The 14,389-nt window shown below is 60.1% G+C and overlaps 1 protein-coding gene across 2 annotated transcripts in view; it reads right to left on the reverse strand.

The window, feature by feature from the left end:
* Nucleotides 1-1,366: 1,366 nt before the first annotated feature.
* HELZ2 (helicase with zinc finger 2) overlaps nucleotides 1,367-14,389 on the reverse strand; it is a 28,620-nt gene continuing 15,597 nt past the window's right edge. For both annotated transcript variants that reach the window (XM_068150246.1, XM_068150245.1), the window contains 12 exons: nucleotides 10,465-13,990; nucleotides 9,493-9,578; nucleotides 8,754-8,882; nucleotides 8,342-8,509; nucleotides 7,935-8,076; nucleotides 7,302-7,418; nucleotides 6,599-6,791; nucleotides 5,598-5,732; nucleotides 4,708-4,926; nucleotides 4,025-4,181; nucleotides 3,414-3,581; nucleotides 1,367-2,579 (listed from right to left, as the gene is read on the reverse strand). In XM_068150246.1, the coding sequence (XP_068006347.1) occupies nucleotides 2,449-2,579; nucleotides 3,414-3,581; nucleotides 4,025-4,181; nucleotides 4,708-4,926; nucleotides 5,598-5,732; nucleotides 6,599-6,791; nucleotides 7,302-7,418; nucleotides 7,935-8,076; nucleotides 8,342-8,509; nucleotides 8,754-8,882; nucleotides 9,493-9,578; nucleotides 10,465-13,990 (5,171 nt within the window). In that variant the 3' untranslated portion in view covers nucleotides 1,367-2,448. The remainder of the gene's footprint in view (nucleotides 2,580-3,413; nucleotides 3,582-4,024; nucleotides 4,182-4,707; nucleotides 4,927-5,597; nucleotides 5,733-6,598; nucleotides 6,792-7,301; nucleotides 7,419-7,934; nucleotides 8,077-8,341; nucleotides 8,510-8,753; nucleotides 8,883-9,492; nucleotides 9,579-10,464; nucleotides 13,991-14,389) is intronic.

The raw sequence follows: 14,389 nt of genomic DNA on the forward strand, positions 1-14,389 counted from the left end.
CTCCACAGCCAGCTCTGCAGGTACCTGCTGCAGCTCCACAGCCAGCTCTGCAGGTACCTGCTCAGCTCCACAGCCAGCTCTGCAGGTACCTGCTCAGCTCCACAGCCAGCTCTGCAGGTACCTGCTCAGCTCCACAGCCAGCTCTGCAGGTACCTGCTCAGCACCCAGTGGGGCTGTGGGGCAGCATTTTCCAGCCATCAGTTACAGAGGGGTAAAAAGAAAAGCCCAAGCCCACCCCAGCATCTCCTGTCCTGCAGCACAGAGGTGCCCAAGCACAGCCTTTCAGACTGGGCTTTAGCCCCCCCAAGCAGTGGCTGCCAAGTTGGCTTTTCCCCCCCTCACTGAGATGTTTGGTGAGGTCTTTCTCTGGGTCTGTGCAAGCACATGGCCAAAGCCTGCCCAGGAGCTCTGGGCTGAGCCACTGCACTTGGGCTGAGGCTGCTCATTTGTGCCCCAGGTCATGAAACAGCCAGAGAGGCAAAGCTGCCCAGCCCAGCCAGGAGGGAGAAGGCTCTTCACTTCCAGGAGATCACAGAGCTGAGGCCCACAGGCTCTGGAGGGACTGAGGTGGCTCTGGCAGAGCAATGCTGGCACAGGACACAGAACTAACCAGGCTGGAAAAGACCTCTGAGATCATGGAGTCCAACCTCTCACCCAGCACCCTCTGACCAACCCAGCCATGGCACTGGGACTTCCCCAGACCCAAGGCTCTCTTATTGCACATCCTCCCCACTGGCAAGAGCCCTGCTGCATTTCCAGTGGCAACCACAGGACCAAAGCCATCCCTGCCATGGCCCTGTCAACTCCTGGGGACCTCTCACTTCTGCCCAGGCAGGGCTGAGTCCCTGCAGCGGTGCAAATCCACCTTGAGAGCAGCTTGGCTCCATCCCACAGGAACACCTAGGGACAGCCAGGCCTGTGGTCGGGGGGAGAGCTGCAGCAGGCACTTCATACATTCAGAACAGAGGGAGAAGTCTCCAGTCCCTCGTGGAGACCATCAAAAGGCAGCTCCATGGCTCAGCAGAGCAGCACTCCACAGCTGTGTGAGCCAGATGTGCCTGGGCCACAGCAGCCCTCTGCAGCAGCACAGCTTCCAGCTCCCAGCAGCACGGCTGCTGCAGGCTCCAACTCCATGACACAGACATCCCAGCCCCCCAGCACGGGGAGGGGGCTTGGAAGGGACCTCTGGAGACCACCCAGCCCACGCCAAGCCCCCTGCCAAAGCAGGAGCCCCCACAGCAGCTTGCCCAGGGGAGTTTTACAAGCCTGCAGAGAAGCCTGCAGGACAATCTGCAGCTTCTCTTCATCACCTCTCTGCCAACCTCAGCCCAGCAGGCTGGGACAGAAATGCACCAGAGTTAAGTCAATAAATTAAAAGCAGCTTTAAAAGACTTTTAAAAAAATGGGGTGTGGAAGAAAAATTAATCAGGGAGGGGTGGGGGTGGGGCTCTGGGAGAGGAGAATCCAACCAGAACCCACAGGGCTTCAAACCTGCCTACGAATGCCAGCTCCTCCTGGCAGCAGCTGGCCTGCCCTCCCGAGAGCTTCACCCTGGGAAGGACAACCTCCTTTGGAGAGAGAGGAGATCAATCTGTCCACAGCCCCAGCGTGGCCTTGGCTCAGAGAGCAGAGCTGTGGCCAGGCAAAAGAGAGGTACCTGGGGGTCTCCTTTGCTTTCTCTCCTTCACATAAAGAAAAAGCAACCCCAAGCCTTGTCCTCCTGCTGGCAGAGAGGAGAAGCCTTTAAAAAACCCCACAGTAAAAATCCCCTGGCCTTGGGGTGGCACCCAGCAGCCCCTGGCCTTGGGGTGGCACCCAGCAGCCCCTGGCCTTGGGCTGGCACCCAGCAGCCCTGGCCTTGGGGTGGCACCCAGCAGCCCTGGCCTTGGGGTGGCACCCAGCAGCCCCTGGCCTTGGGGTGGCACCCAGCAGCCCTGGCCTTGGGCTGGCACCCAGCAGCCCCTGGCCTTGGGCTGGCACCCAGCAGCCCCTGGCCTTGGGGTGGCACCCAGCAGCCCCTGGCCTTGGCATTCAGAGGAGGGCTGGCACCCAGCAGCTTTGGTCCTCCATGGTGAATGGCATCTTGCTGCCTGGCTCCCTTCTGGGTGGCTCCCCAGCCTTGCTGGCTGAGCTTTGGTCCCCAAGGAGCAGCTGCTCTGCAGGCAGGCTGGGGCTCTGCTGAGCATCTCACCATCAAACACCCAGCATCCCCCATCCCCCTCCCCCCCCATCCATGCCCAATGCTTTTTTGGTTTGCTGGAGCTGACAGCTCCTGGCCAAGGCTGCTCTGCTCAACCACCCTGCCCCCCAGGATGCCAGAGCAGGCTGGCAGCCGCCCCCACGCAGGGGAGATCCCAGCTCCCCCCTTGCACTTGGCTCCACAGGTCAGTCACTTGTGGGAGGATTGCCTCCTTCCCAAGGCACACGTTCAGGCAGGGAGGGCTGAGCTCATGGAGGTGCAGCCATGGCTGGAGGCCTCCTGACAAGAATCTCCTGGGCTGCTGTGCAGCAGTGGTGCTGCCGGTAGTGGTGCAGGAGTCTCTTCCACAGGCGGTTGCACTGCAGCAGGTGGCTGTTCCCTGGGGGCACAGGGGAGGGGGGCAGTGGTCAGAAGAGGTTTGGGAGATGCCTTCACAGGCATCTTTGCCTCACATTTCTAAGCCCAAAGGTGCTGGGTAGCTCCTAGGGACTTGTCTGCCAGAGCTCAGTGCTGTCACAGCGGCAGCAGCTTCCCTACCCCTCACAGCCCACGCTGGTGGCATCAGCAGGCCAGGGAGCAGCCAGGGGCTGTGAGGAGACAGCTCCAGCAAAGTGACAGAAACAAGGTGGCCTGAACCAGAGGCTGAGACGAACTCACAGAATTGCTTGGGTTGGAAGGACCTCTAAGAGCACCCAGACCAACCATCAGGCTAAGAGCACCGTGGCCATTGAAGCACATCCTAAAGTGCCATGGCCACAGGGTTCTTGAACCCCTCCAGGGAGGGGGGCTCCCCCACCCCCCTGGGCAGCCTGGGCCAGCCCCTGACCACTCTTGCAGCAAAGAAATGTTTCCTGATCTCCAACCTAAATGGCACAACTTCAGGCCCTTTCCTCTCACTCCATCACCTAATCCTAGGAAGGGACCTCCCTGCAGCCTCCTTCCAGGGAGCTGCAGAGAGCAATGAGCTCTCCCCTCAGCCTCCTCCAGGCTGAACAACCCCACACTTCCCTCAGCTGTTGCTCAGAAGAGCTGTGGCTCTAGAGCCTTCCCCAGCTGTGCCAGATGAGCCATGCAGGACCTCTGCTTTGCACAGGCTGCAGCAGCAGCAGCAGAGGACAGGAGGATGCAGCCAGCCCATGGGCTGTGCCGCTTGGGATCTCCACCCCTCGAGCCTGCTCCCCTCCGGGCCTGGGCACACCCCCAGGTGGCTCACCTATGATGCAGAGTCCTTCCTGAGCTCGTGTGATGGCCACATTGACCTGGTTTGGGTTGGTGACAAAGCCCAGGTAGGTCTTCTGCCAGCTCTTGGTGGGCGTGCTGTCGACCTCGTCGCGGGGGCAGGAGCGCACGGTGGACAGGATCACGTACCGCCACTCGCTGCCTGCAGGGCAGAGCCAGCACTGCTCTGCAGGGGGCAGCTCCTGCTGCAGAGGGCAGCTCCTGCCCGCCCCCACCCTCACAGGGCATCCAGTGCTCTGCAGCAAGACCCTCAGCCACGCAGCCAGCCTTGGGCTTCTCCAGCTTTGGAGGCCAACAGGCTCCTGCTTGCTCTCCAGCGAGCATGGGTCGTGGCAAGCCCTAAACCCTCCTCCAGACACCCCCTCCAGACACCCCCCAGACACCCCCCAGACACCCCCCACCTGCCTGGGCACTCCAGGGGTTGACCAAAGGATTTATCACAATGCCCAACCCCCCAGGGCTGCCTCCTCCGTGGCCAAAATGCCCCTGCTGAAGGACTTCCTCCAGGGCTGCCTCCATCATAAGCTGCTGCAGTGCTGGGGAAGGTAGGGGGGAGCAGAACCCAGCCTCCCCTGCCAGCCTCACCTTGGCTCTTCATGATGGTGCAGACGGTGACTCCAGAGATGCCCTCTCGCTGGAGGCTCTTGTTGATCTCTGCCACCTGGGCGTTGTAGGGGCTGAGGATGGCGACCTGCTCCGGCTCGATGCCGCCATCTAGTGCCAGCTGCTTCGCCAGCCTCACCTGCGGAGACCGCGGCGCTGCTCACACGGCAGCGAGGGTCCCGTCCCTCCAGCACCCACTCCTCAGGGCAGAGACCGAGCCTGGCTGTGCTGCTTCCCCCTGCTCTGGGCCGTGCTGTCCCTACAGCTGCCCCCGGCCAGAGGCTGCCCGGTGTGCTCCAGACCCGAGAAGACTCCAGGCAGATCCTGCACCCCACGGATCTTTAGCCTGTATCCCTGAATCCCAGCAGGCTGGGGGTGGAAGGGACCTCTGGGGTCACCCAGCCCATGGCACCCACAGCAGCCTGCCCAGCAGCACAGTGCCCAGGGGGGGGTTGGAAGCTCTCCACACCAGGAGACTCCACAACCCCTCTGGGCAGCCTGCTCCAGGGCTCTGCACCCCCACAGCAAAGTTTCTCCCCATGCCCAGGTGGGGCCTGCTGGGTTTGTGCCACCTCACTGCTCATCACCCCTCCATGATCCCAAGCACCCTGCACACCATCCCCTCCCCTCCTGCAGCTCCAGCAGCTCCCCGGGAGCCTCCTCACCGCCTCCTGCACTTCTTCTAGGTTAGCTTTGGAGTTCTCATTTCCTTCTTCAGTAGAAATGATGAGGCTCTGCTCCCTGCCCTCCACGTGCCCGAAGATGACAGGGCAGCAGTGGTTGGTTCTGTGGTAGAAGACGCTGCGCCTGCGGTACAGCTGGGACCAGGTTTTCAGCCTCCCTTCATAAAACTCCTGGGATGGGAACTCACAAATGCTCTTGTGCTGGTAGAGGAAAGGAGAGAAGCTGAGGTCAACAACCAGCCAGGGACTGGAAGATTAGATGCTCAGAGGGCTGGAGAACCTCCCCCACGAGGACAAGCTGGGAGAGCTGGGGCTGTTCAGCCTGGAGGAGAGAAGGCTCCAGGGAGAGCAGCTTCCAGTACCTGCAGGGCTCCAGGAGAGCTGGGGAGGGACTCTGGACAAGGGCTGGGAGTGACAGGACAAGGGACAATGGCTCTGAGCTGGAAGGGGGAAGGTTGAGACTGGAGAGGAGGAAGAAATTCTTTCCAGTGAGGGTGGGGAGGCTCTGGCAGAGGCTGCCCAGGGAGGCTGTGGCTGTCCCCTCCCTGGAGGCGCTCAAAGCCAGGCTGGATGAGGCCCTGAGCAACCTGTGCTGGTGGGAGGTGTCCCTGCCCATGGCAGGGGGGTGGAGCTGGATGAGCTTTTAAGGTCCTTTCCAACCCAGCCCATGCACCTCTGAACTTCCCATCCTGCAGCACCTCTCTGCCACTGGGCTGGAGGTGGCACTGGGCCAGTCCCTTGCTGATTGCTCTGGGAAGGGAAAGCACCACGGGGGGGTAATGTGTTTCCTGGTGGCTTGGGGCAAGCCCTGGGAGCAGCCCTGTGCCCGAGAAGGAGAGGACAGAGGCCAGCCCAGCTGAGGAAGGTCTCACCATGCGGTACTGCGTGTCCAGCATCCAGGCCTGGCTGTGGAAGCGCTCAAAGAGAGAGGTCTCCATGCCCAGGCTCTTGCAGAAGTCATTGTTGACCACAGGCCGCAGCTGCTTGTGATCCCCAAGCAAGACAACCTGCAACAAAGAGTTGCACCTTGGCTCTGATGGCACTGCTGGCCATCAGCTCTTTCCAAGGCTATCTACCCACAGGCATTTCTTGCTCCTTATTTGCATCATGGCTACAATGACCTCAGCCAAGGCCAGCCTTGGGCTTTATGTAAAGGCCTATGGAGGTGTTCAAGGCCAGGCTGGATGAAGCCTTGAGCCACCTGCTCTAGAGGAAGGTGTCCCTGCCCATAGCAGGGGGGTTGGAACTGGAGGATCTCCACAGTCCCTTCCAACCCAACCCATTCTGTGCATCCTGACCCAGACAACGTGGAGCCTTGTTCCCAGCTGAGAGGAGAAAGACATCAGGGAGTAAGTCTGCTGAGGTCTGCTCTACGCTTCCTCTCACATCAGCACTTCATGTGTTGGAGGCAGGGACTCCCACCCTGGCAAGAAGCACCAAAGCCCCAGCCCCACCACCACCCTTCTCTTGCAGAAAGCCAAGAGCAGCTTTAGAGAAGACCACCTGGGTGCAGCTGCCTGAAGCCAGAGAGCTGAGCAGAAGTGAGCAGATACAGCAGCTCTGCCCCATGGCTCTCAGGCCCACAGCAGGTCCTACAACTCTGCTGAGGTGATATGGGCAGATCATGCCCAGGTCCTGCATCTGGTGAGAACCCTCATGTCCTGCAGGCACCTCTCTGCACCTCCAGCTTCCAATTCGAGTCAAACCTTAGAGGAAAGGACTGCCTGAAGGCAGAACCATTGGCAGACCACCACAGACACTCCAAAGAACAACCCTTAAAAGCTGGCAGACCCTGGCAATGAGCATGCTTGAGGGGTGGGAGACGTGCAGAGAGAGAAGCCATTGCAGAGAGCCACCTTCAGAAGGGCCTCACCTTCTCAGCATAGCTGTGGCTGACCAAGGGGATGAGGGTCTCAGGCTCTGTGGCCATGGCACACTCGTCAATGATGACCTGCTTGACGTTGAGCCTCTCCAGGGAGGGGGCAGAAGCAGCAGAGCAGGTGCAGAGGATGACATTGTGGCGAGCCAGCTCGTAGGCACGAGCATCTGCCAGCATGATTTTGTACCTGGTGGTGGGTGCAGGAGACAGCAGCTGATGGAGCAGGGAAGCACCTCCAGGTTCCTCACGCCAGAGCCAGGCCGAGGTGACGCTGCCCCGGCTCCACCTCCCTCCCCAGGGTGCTTGTCCCCAGCAAAGGGACACAGTGGGAGCTGCACTGTGTCCTGAGCTCAGGAGAGGGGCTCGGGGTGGGGGGTGCAGGTGTCCCAGGGCACTTTGGGTGCAGAAGGACAACAGCAGCAGAGCAGAAGTGAGGCAGGGGCTCGCTAACCGCCCTTCACCAGCCTTCCAAGCACACAGCTCACTCCATCTCCATGCTCTCACCTGCTCCCTTGGCTGGCATGAGCCAGGACAACCTCTCTGCCCTTCCCTCAGCTGTAGGCTTGTGGCAGCCGAGTCCTACCACGCGGAGCCCAAAGCTCTTCTCCCGGGGGGAGGATTGCTGCTGCACTGTCCTCACACAGGCAGCACTTCAGAGGTGGCCCAAAGTCTCTCACCAGGGTCTCTTTCTACTCACTGCTTTGTCTCTTCCTCTCCTATCTCCTCCCCTCTCCTCACCCGGGCGTCGAAGGCGCAGATCCGGTGGCAGAAGGGGTTGGGCGGCCGCCGGATGCGATGGTGCAGGATGATTTGACTGAAGGAAGAGTCAGTGCCTAACCATCTGCCCCCAGCATAAGCCCAAGGCTTCCCTTCTCCCACGGAGGCAGAGCACACCTGCCTGTGTGGAGAAACCCTCTCACCCTCCAGCTGAAGAAGTCACAGCCAGAATTGATAGATTGGAGTCCATGAGCTCCAGAGGTCCAACCCCTAACCTCCTGTGATCATGTATCCAGATCACAGCTCACAGGATGTTAGGGGTTGGGAGGGACCTCTGGAGACCATTGAGTCCAACCCCCCTGCCAGAGCAGGAGCAGAGAATCCAGCACAGGGCACACAGGAGCACATCCAGATGGGGCTTGAAAGTCCCCAGAGAAGGAGGCTCCACAACCTCTCTGGGCAGCCTGCTCCAGGGCTCTGTGACCCTCACAGTGAAGAAGCTCCTCCTCATGTTGAAGTAGAGACCACATTTGCTCTGCCTTGGTTAGCTTCATGGGTGCAGAAGGCATCACTGCCCAGCCCCCCCAGAGCCTGAGGGGCCACCAGGTCCTACCTGAGCTCCCGCTTTGGTTTAGCATCGCGCAGGGTTCTGCGGTAGAGGTGCCGGTTGCTGCCTGGGTATGGGTACTCCATGGCCTCAATGGCCTCCCCGTAGACCCTCAGTGGTTTCAGTCCCTTTATCTTCAGCAGCATCTCTGGGGGAGGAGGACAGATCTGCTCAGGCAGCAGCAGGCCCCACAGGAGGTGAGAAAGCCTCTGGGCTGGGCACCGCTCGGTGCCTGCCATGCACTCGCCTCTGCTGCCCACCCCTCAACACCATCCCCACCTTCTCTGCTCCTCACCCACCACTGAGAGGTCTTCTGTAAGGCCCAGCCCCACTCTCTGTCCCTTCTGCTGATAGCCACATCTCCTCCTTCCCACCAGCACAGCCACTGCTGGGGGCTTAACCCCGATAGTTACCAGCGACGACATCAACGGACTTGTTGGAGGGGCCGCAGTACAGGATGTACTTTCCCCCCATGACCTTTCTGTCTTCAGGGGTTGGTGGCTTTTGCTCCACAAGACTATTCTCATTCAGCTCATGGAACCAGTAGACAATGTGAGTTCCAACCACAGTCTTCCCTGTGCCTAGAAAAAAACCAACCAAGGACATTGCTGAGAACACTTTAACCACCCCCAGCCCTGTGCTCCAGATCAGCGCCCAGAGGATCAGCATGGAAGGAAAACCAAGAGCTGAGTGCTCTGCCTTGAGCAGTGCAGCTGATGCCAACCCCTGCTGCCCTCTCCTGTCTCACCAAGGCTTCCATGGAAAGCAGCAGATGAGCTGCAAGCTGCTGGAGGGCATGGACCCATGGCACCTCCCCAGCCTCACCTGGTGGGCCTTGGATGAGTGTGAAAGGTCTTCTCAGAGCAAGCAGAATAGCCTCGGTCTGACTCCTGTTGAGAGTGGTTCTGCCAGAGATGTCAAAGGAGCTCTGCAGCAGGATGCTGGACCTGGTCACTGTTATGGCAAGGAGGCAAGAAAGCAAAGTTCACAGGAGGCTCCTGCAGGCAGCAGACAGGAGGTTCAATGGGAGCATGCAGCAGGTACCAAGCAGTCATGGCCCCTTTAAAAGACCACCTCAAAGTGACCTTTGTCCTGTGATGTTCTACCCTGCAGCCTCGCCTGTGAGCCCTGGGGATCGAGACAGGAGCCAGGCCACTTTCCAGGGGGGCATCCCATATTGTGAGGGCAGATTCAGACTGGGCATTAGGAAGAGATTCTTGACAGTGAGGGTGGGGGGACAGCAGCACAGGTTGCCCAGGGAGGTTGTGGCTGCCTTCTCCCTGGAGGTGTTCAAGGCCAGGCTGGATGAGCAACTTGGGCTGGTGGGAGGTGTCCCTGCCCATGGCAGAGGGGTTGGAACGGGAAGATCATTAAGGTCCCTTCCAAACCAAACCATTTTATGGTTCCCACCTTCCCTGTGCCAGGCCAGCAGCTCCTCTCCTCCCCTTGGCAGGGGAACCTCCTTGCTTGGCAGCATAACTGCTACGGCAAGGAAGCTCTCAGGGCACCGTTCTGGCCAGAAGCAAGGAGGCACAAAGTAAGAAAGGTGAACATCTGCACCTACCTTTCATGGGAGGTTCATGGCCAAGGGCAATGCTCTTAGCAAGCTCAGAAGCAAACTCCAGCCTCCTGATTGCCTTTTCCTTGCGCCTGACAGAGAAGGGGAAAGAAGAACGAAAGGAATGTGGCAGAGAACAGCGAGAATGCTGGCAGAGCTCTGCCCAGCTGCCTCCTGCATTCCTTCCCCCGGCTTTGATGTTGTATTAAACCTTCCCATGAAGAAAGAAACCTGTGGCCATGGCACCTGGGGACAAGGTTTACGGCCATGGAGATCTTAGGCTGATGATCTTAGAGAGCTTTCCCAACCCAAACAATTCTATGGCTCTGTAAGAACCTCAACCAAAAGGACTCATTCTGCTCCCTGGCATCTGGGGCTATTTCTCAACTGTCTGAAGAGCTGAGCCTGCATGGATGGTGAAAGCAAGGAGCCCAAGCTCTGGCCCCACGCTGTGTGATTGCAGCCCACCCCATTTTCTAGGGTTACCTTCCAATTCCTTCCTGAAATCCACAGCACAAAAGGAAGCACAATTCCACCCTGAAAAAGCTCCAGCAGTGGTGGGCAGCCCATGCTGTGCACAACGAGGGGCAAACCAGGCAGCAGCTCCACTTTGGCAGGAGCAGATCTTGCTTCAGAGCAGCACCAAAGGGGAATGATTGGGAAATGAGGGAGAAGGCCTGCTGAGCCAGCCCTGGGCCAGATCTCCAGGCTGCCTTTTAGCAGACATATGGCAGCAATCCAGCAGCATCAGAAACAGATGCTCGGGAAAGCCCAGCACAGCACCTGCCCCTCTCTCCCCGCTCTCAGGATCAAGCAGAGGAGCAAGAGGCTGTCAGGAGAACAGGTCTGAGAAAGGCTTCCACCCCCCACCAAACATCAGCAGCCCACCAGCCAGAGCCAGCTGAGAGGAGCCAGCAAGCAAAGCCCTTTGGGGAGCAGCAGAACGCTGGTGTTCTGCAGGGGCCAGAGCACACTTACACATCTGGCAGCATCTTTGGGATGAGCTCCACTGTGAAGCTGGCAGAGCTCTTCAAGACTTCCGTGGGGATGCTCTCCATGGACATGTGGTGGATGTAAAAGTTCACGGTCTTCTGAGTGATCCTGTCTCTGTCCTGGGCTGACTTGTCATTGTCACCAAACTCTTCAGTGACCCCATGAGCCACCCAGGTGTAGGTATCTGGATCAACCACCAGCTTTCTCTCCGACCTGCCCTTGTTAAGCAAAGTCAGGTTCTGCAGACCCTGGCTGAGGCTCTCCTCCTCGCTTTGAAGGCTCCCAAGCTTCAGCCCACCTAAGCGAATGCACAGGTAGCAGTTGTTGAAGTCCACCTCAATGGAGCACTCCTCCAAGCATTGCTTGCTGAGGCTGAATTTCCCTTGCAGCTGCCCTTTGCTTGTCCTCTGCTGCGCCCAGAAGATCTGGACGTCGTGGAGGATAATGGACTCGTTTTCGGCCACGGCGCACAGCGCAGACTCCATGGAGCTCATGGGCATCCACACCTTGGAGTAATCCAGGGTGTCCCTGTACCTGTCCTTGGAGGGCAGGGTGGCGTAGGCCGAGAAGCACTCGATGGGCTTGTCCGTGTGCTGCAGGCAGACGTCGAAGCCGGGCGCCAGGCACCAGAGCTGCACCGAGGGCACCAGGAAGCCGCGGTGAATGTCGGTGGTGAGCTGGAACTGCAGCGTGTCCCCAGCGCTCAGCTCCAGGCTCAGCTCCACGTAGTGCTGGCATTGGCTCTTCCTCACCCTGCCCGTGTGCCGCGGGTACACCTCCTGCTCCTCCTCCAGGAGGGTGGCAGCGGCCTCAAAGTCCTCCTTCCTGATGGCCGCCAGCACCTCCTGCCAGGTCTGGGCAGCGACGAGGGTGAGGCTGCGGTCGAGGAGGGGTCCATCCTGCAGCATGTGATCCTTCAGGGTCTCGGCAGAGTACACCCTCCTCCTCCACATCAGCCTGATGCTGTTCTGCTCCTCGATGAACAGGGGCTGCTCTATCAGCTGAAGGGACCGGTAGTTAATCTTCTGGGGGTCGGGAAGGGTCTCTTTGTTCAGCGGAAACAAAGCCTTGAAGTAGTTCTTGACGCCTTTGAGGTCCACCACGAAGGCCACCTTCTGCAGCACTTGCCTCTTCAGCTGGGTGGCCATCTGCAGGTAGCGAGCCTTCTTCTCGAACTGGGTGGCCAGGGAGTTCTTCCTGTTGAAGTCGTAGCAGAGGAGCTCGATGTCGTCAGGCGAGTAGCCGACGGGCTGCCGGCGGAGCATGGCGTGCAGGTGCCGCTGCACCACCACGTCCAGGTAGCGGCGGATGGGGGAGGAAGCCCACGTGTAGGAGTCGACGTGCAGGGAGTAGTGGCCGGCTTTGGACTGGACGCTGGAGTTGGAGCGGCTGAAATAGGAGTGGCTCAGCAGCCTCCTGAACTCCAGGGCCACGGGGGCCAGCTTGGGGTGGATGTCATCGGTGACCACCAGGTCTAGCATCTTGTTGAAGTCGCGGTCTCTAGCGGCCGACTGCAAGTGCTCCCAGACGGAGGCCAGCAGAGAGAACTCCATGTTCTGAGAGGGGGCTGGGCCGGGAGGCGCCTGCCCCAGGTGGTGCGAGAGGTGGATGGACCAAGGGAGGAGGTGGCTGCACTTGTTCCTCATGTGAGAGATCTGCGGAGGGCTGGGCTCGCACTGGCACCGCAGAGGAGTGACGTTTCTGGTGTCCTCCTGGTTGGTGAGGAACTCGGCCACGAAGCTGTTGAACATGATCATCAACTCCTCGATCATCTGGTGGGCTCCCCTGTCGCCCGGGCAGCTCTCCTCATCCAGCCGCTCGTAGAAGCAGTCGTCCTGCAGCCGGCACTTCCGGTGCACCCTGGAGAAGTGGTAGGCCACAGCCACGCAGTCCTCCAGGGTGTCGAAGCAGAGGGGCCCTGCCGCCCCCCTGTAGCGGTCCCTAATGCATTGCTCTGCCTCCTCGTAGGACAGCTGCCGGTCCGAGCGGATCACGGAGGTGTTGAAGACTTCCTTTAACATCTCGTCGGTGTCCTTCTCCACGGTGACGAACAGGGAGACCACGCGGCGGTCCTTGGCGGGCAGGAGGCTGCAGGCGTCGTGGCTGATGTGTGAGGGGAACATGCAGACGGGCTCCTGGCTGGGAGCATAGTAGGTAGCCCCACGCCTCCTGGCTTCCTGGTCCAAGGCGCTGCCTTTGGGGACGACGCCGGCGACGTCGGCGATGTGGATCCCGATCTCGTAGTGGCGCCCAAGGTCCCGGACGCTGACGGCGTCGTCCAAGTCTCTGGCGCCTTCAGGGTCAACGGTGAAGGTCCAGTAGCTGCGGCAGTCCTTCAGGTGCTCCTCGGCCAGGTTGATTTTACCGCTGGAGTTGTAGCTGCTCGCCTCCTCGAGGACAGCGGCTGGGTATTTCCTCTCCAAATTGTAGGCCAGGTTGAGGGTCCTCAAGCCTTTCTCCAAAGTCAAGGCCGCCTCCAGGACCTCCGTTACCACCCCCAAAGGGTAGTAGAAGCCTTCCCGCCAGGAGATGACCTGGACGCAGAAGAGCTGGCTCCTCCTCCTGTTCTGCCTGACCTTCTCGCAGCTGACCACCCTGTACTTGCCGTTGACCAGCCTGCGGATGGGGATGACGTCGGGCTTCTCCTTCAGCCCCGGGACGAAGATCTTGGTGACGGTGGGGTCGATGGGGATCATCACCCGGGGGTCAAACTCGTCCATCCTGCAGATGAAGGTCTGCTCGATCTCGGCACGCCTGAAGACGCCGACCACCTTGCCCTGAGGGTGGTGGCCGCCGCCGCCGTCGGCCGAGCCGCCCTGCAGGAGCTCCACCAGCACCTCGTCCCCCGTGAAGGCTGTGCCGCAGTTCACTCTGCCTTTGATCTGGATGGTCATGGCGGGGGAGTCGAGGGTGAAGGCAGAAGCTCTGTCGAACGCTTCCTTGATCAGCTCACACCTCTTGTACATTTTGGGGTGCATGTGCAGGTACTGCTGCATCGTCTGCAGGGGGAAGCTGACGTACTCCTTCCTGCCCTGCCACAGGTTGGAAGCCTCGGGCTTGACGTTCAGCAGCCCTTCTTCGGACACCATCACCAGCATGTTCTTGCTCTCATCTAGGAGCTCCTGCAGGATGGGATCCTCGGGGGTGGTGCTCTCGGCCTCAGAGCCGGAGGAGTCGGTGTCGCTGTCCTGCTCATCCCGCTCCGGGCTGCTCCTGCTCCAGCTCTCCGTGTCGCAGGCAGCCTGTTTGATCTGGGCCATGGTGAGGCTCTGCGGGGAGACGCTGCCCCGCTCGATGCACTGCTGGATGAAACGCTTCCACACCTTGCTGCACTGCCCGTGGGAGCACAGGGCCACGGCGTCCCCCACCGCCACCACCAGCGACTGGGCCCGGGTCATGATGGTGTTGAGCACCCTGGCTTCGTTGAAGAACTCCAGGTGGTGGGAGGCTGAGAGGCGCAGGCTCCGGCGGGTGTGCACCGTGCTGAGGATGATGACTCGGAACTCTCGCCCTGCGCAGGATGGGACAAGGCAGAGGTCACTCGTGGGAACCCAGCGGGCAAGAGCCTGTCTGGCAGCTGCCCAGCAGCCAGCCCAGCAGCCAGCCCAGCTCCTGTGTGTTAGGTGGCCAAGGGCTGGGGTGGCCTCACGTTTCTGACTCATGGGAGTCATGTGATGGGAATAAAGCAGCTCTTGAAGATCAGGGAATCCCTGAATCCTGGCCTGCTGGGGGTTGGAAGGGACCTCTGGAGGGGGTTGGGGGACCTCTGACCCCCCTGCTCAAGCAGAGCACCCACAGCAGCCTGCCCAGGAGCACAGTGCCCAGGGGGAGTTGGAAGCTCTCCACAGAAGGAGACTCCACAACCTCTCTGGGCAGCCTGCTCCAGGGCTCTGCTCCCTCACACCAAACA

Source organism: Melanerpes formicivorus, unplaced genomic scaffold, assembly GCF_026170545.1.
Source record: "Melanerpes formicivorus ecotype bairdi unplaced genomic scaffold, bMelFor1.0.p_v2 SCAF_19, whole genome shotgun sequence".
NCBI lineage: Eukaryota > Metazoa > Chordata > Aves > Piciformes > Picidae > Melanerpes > Melanerpes formicivorus.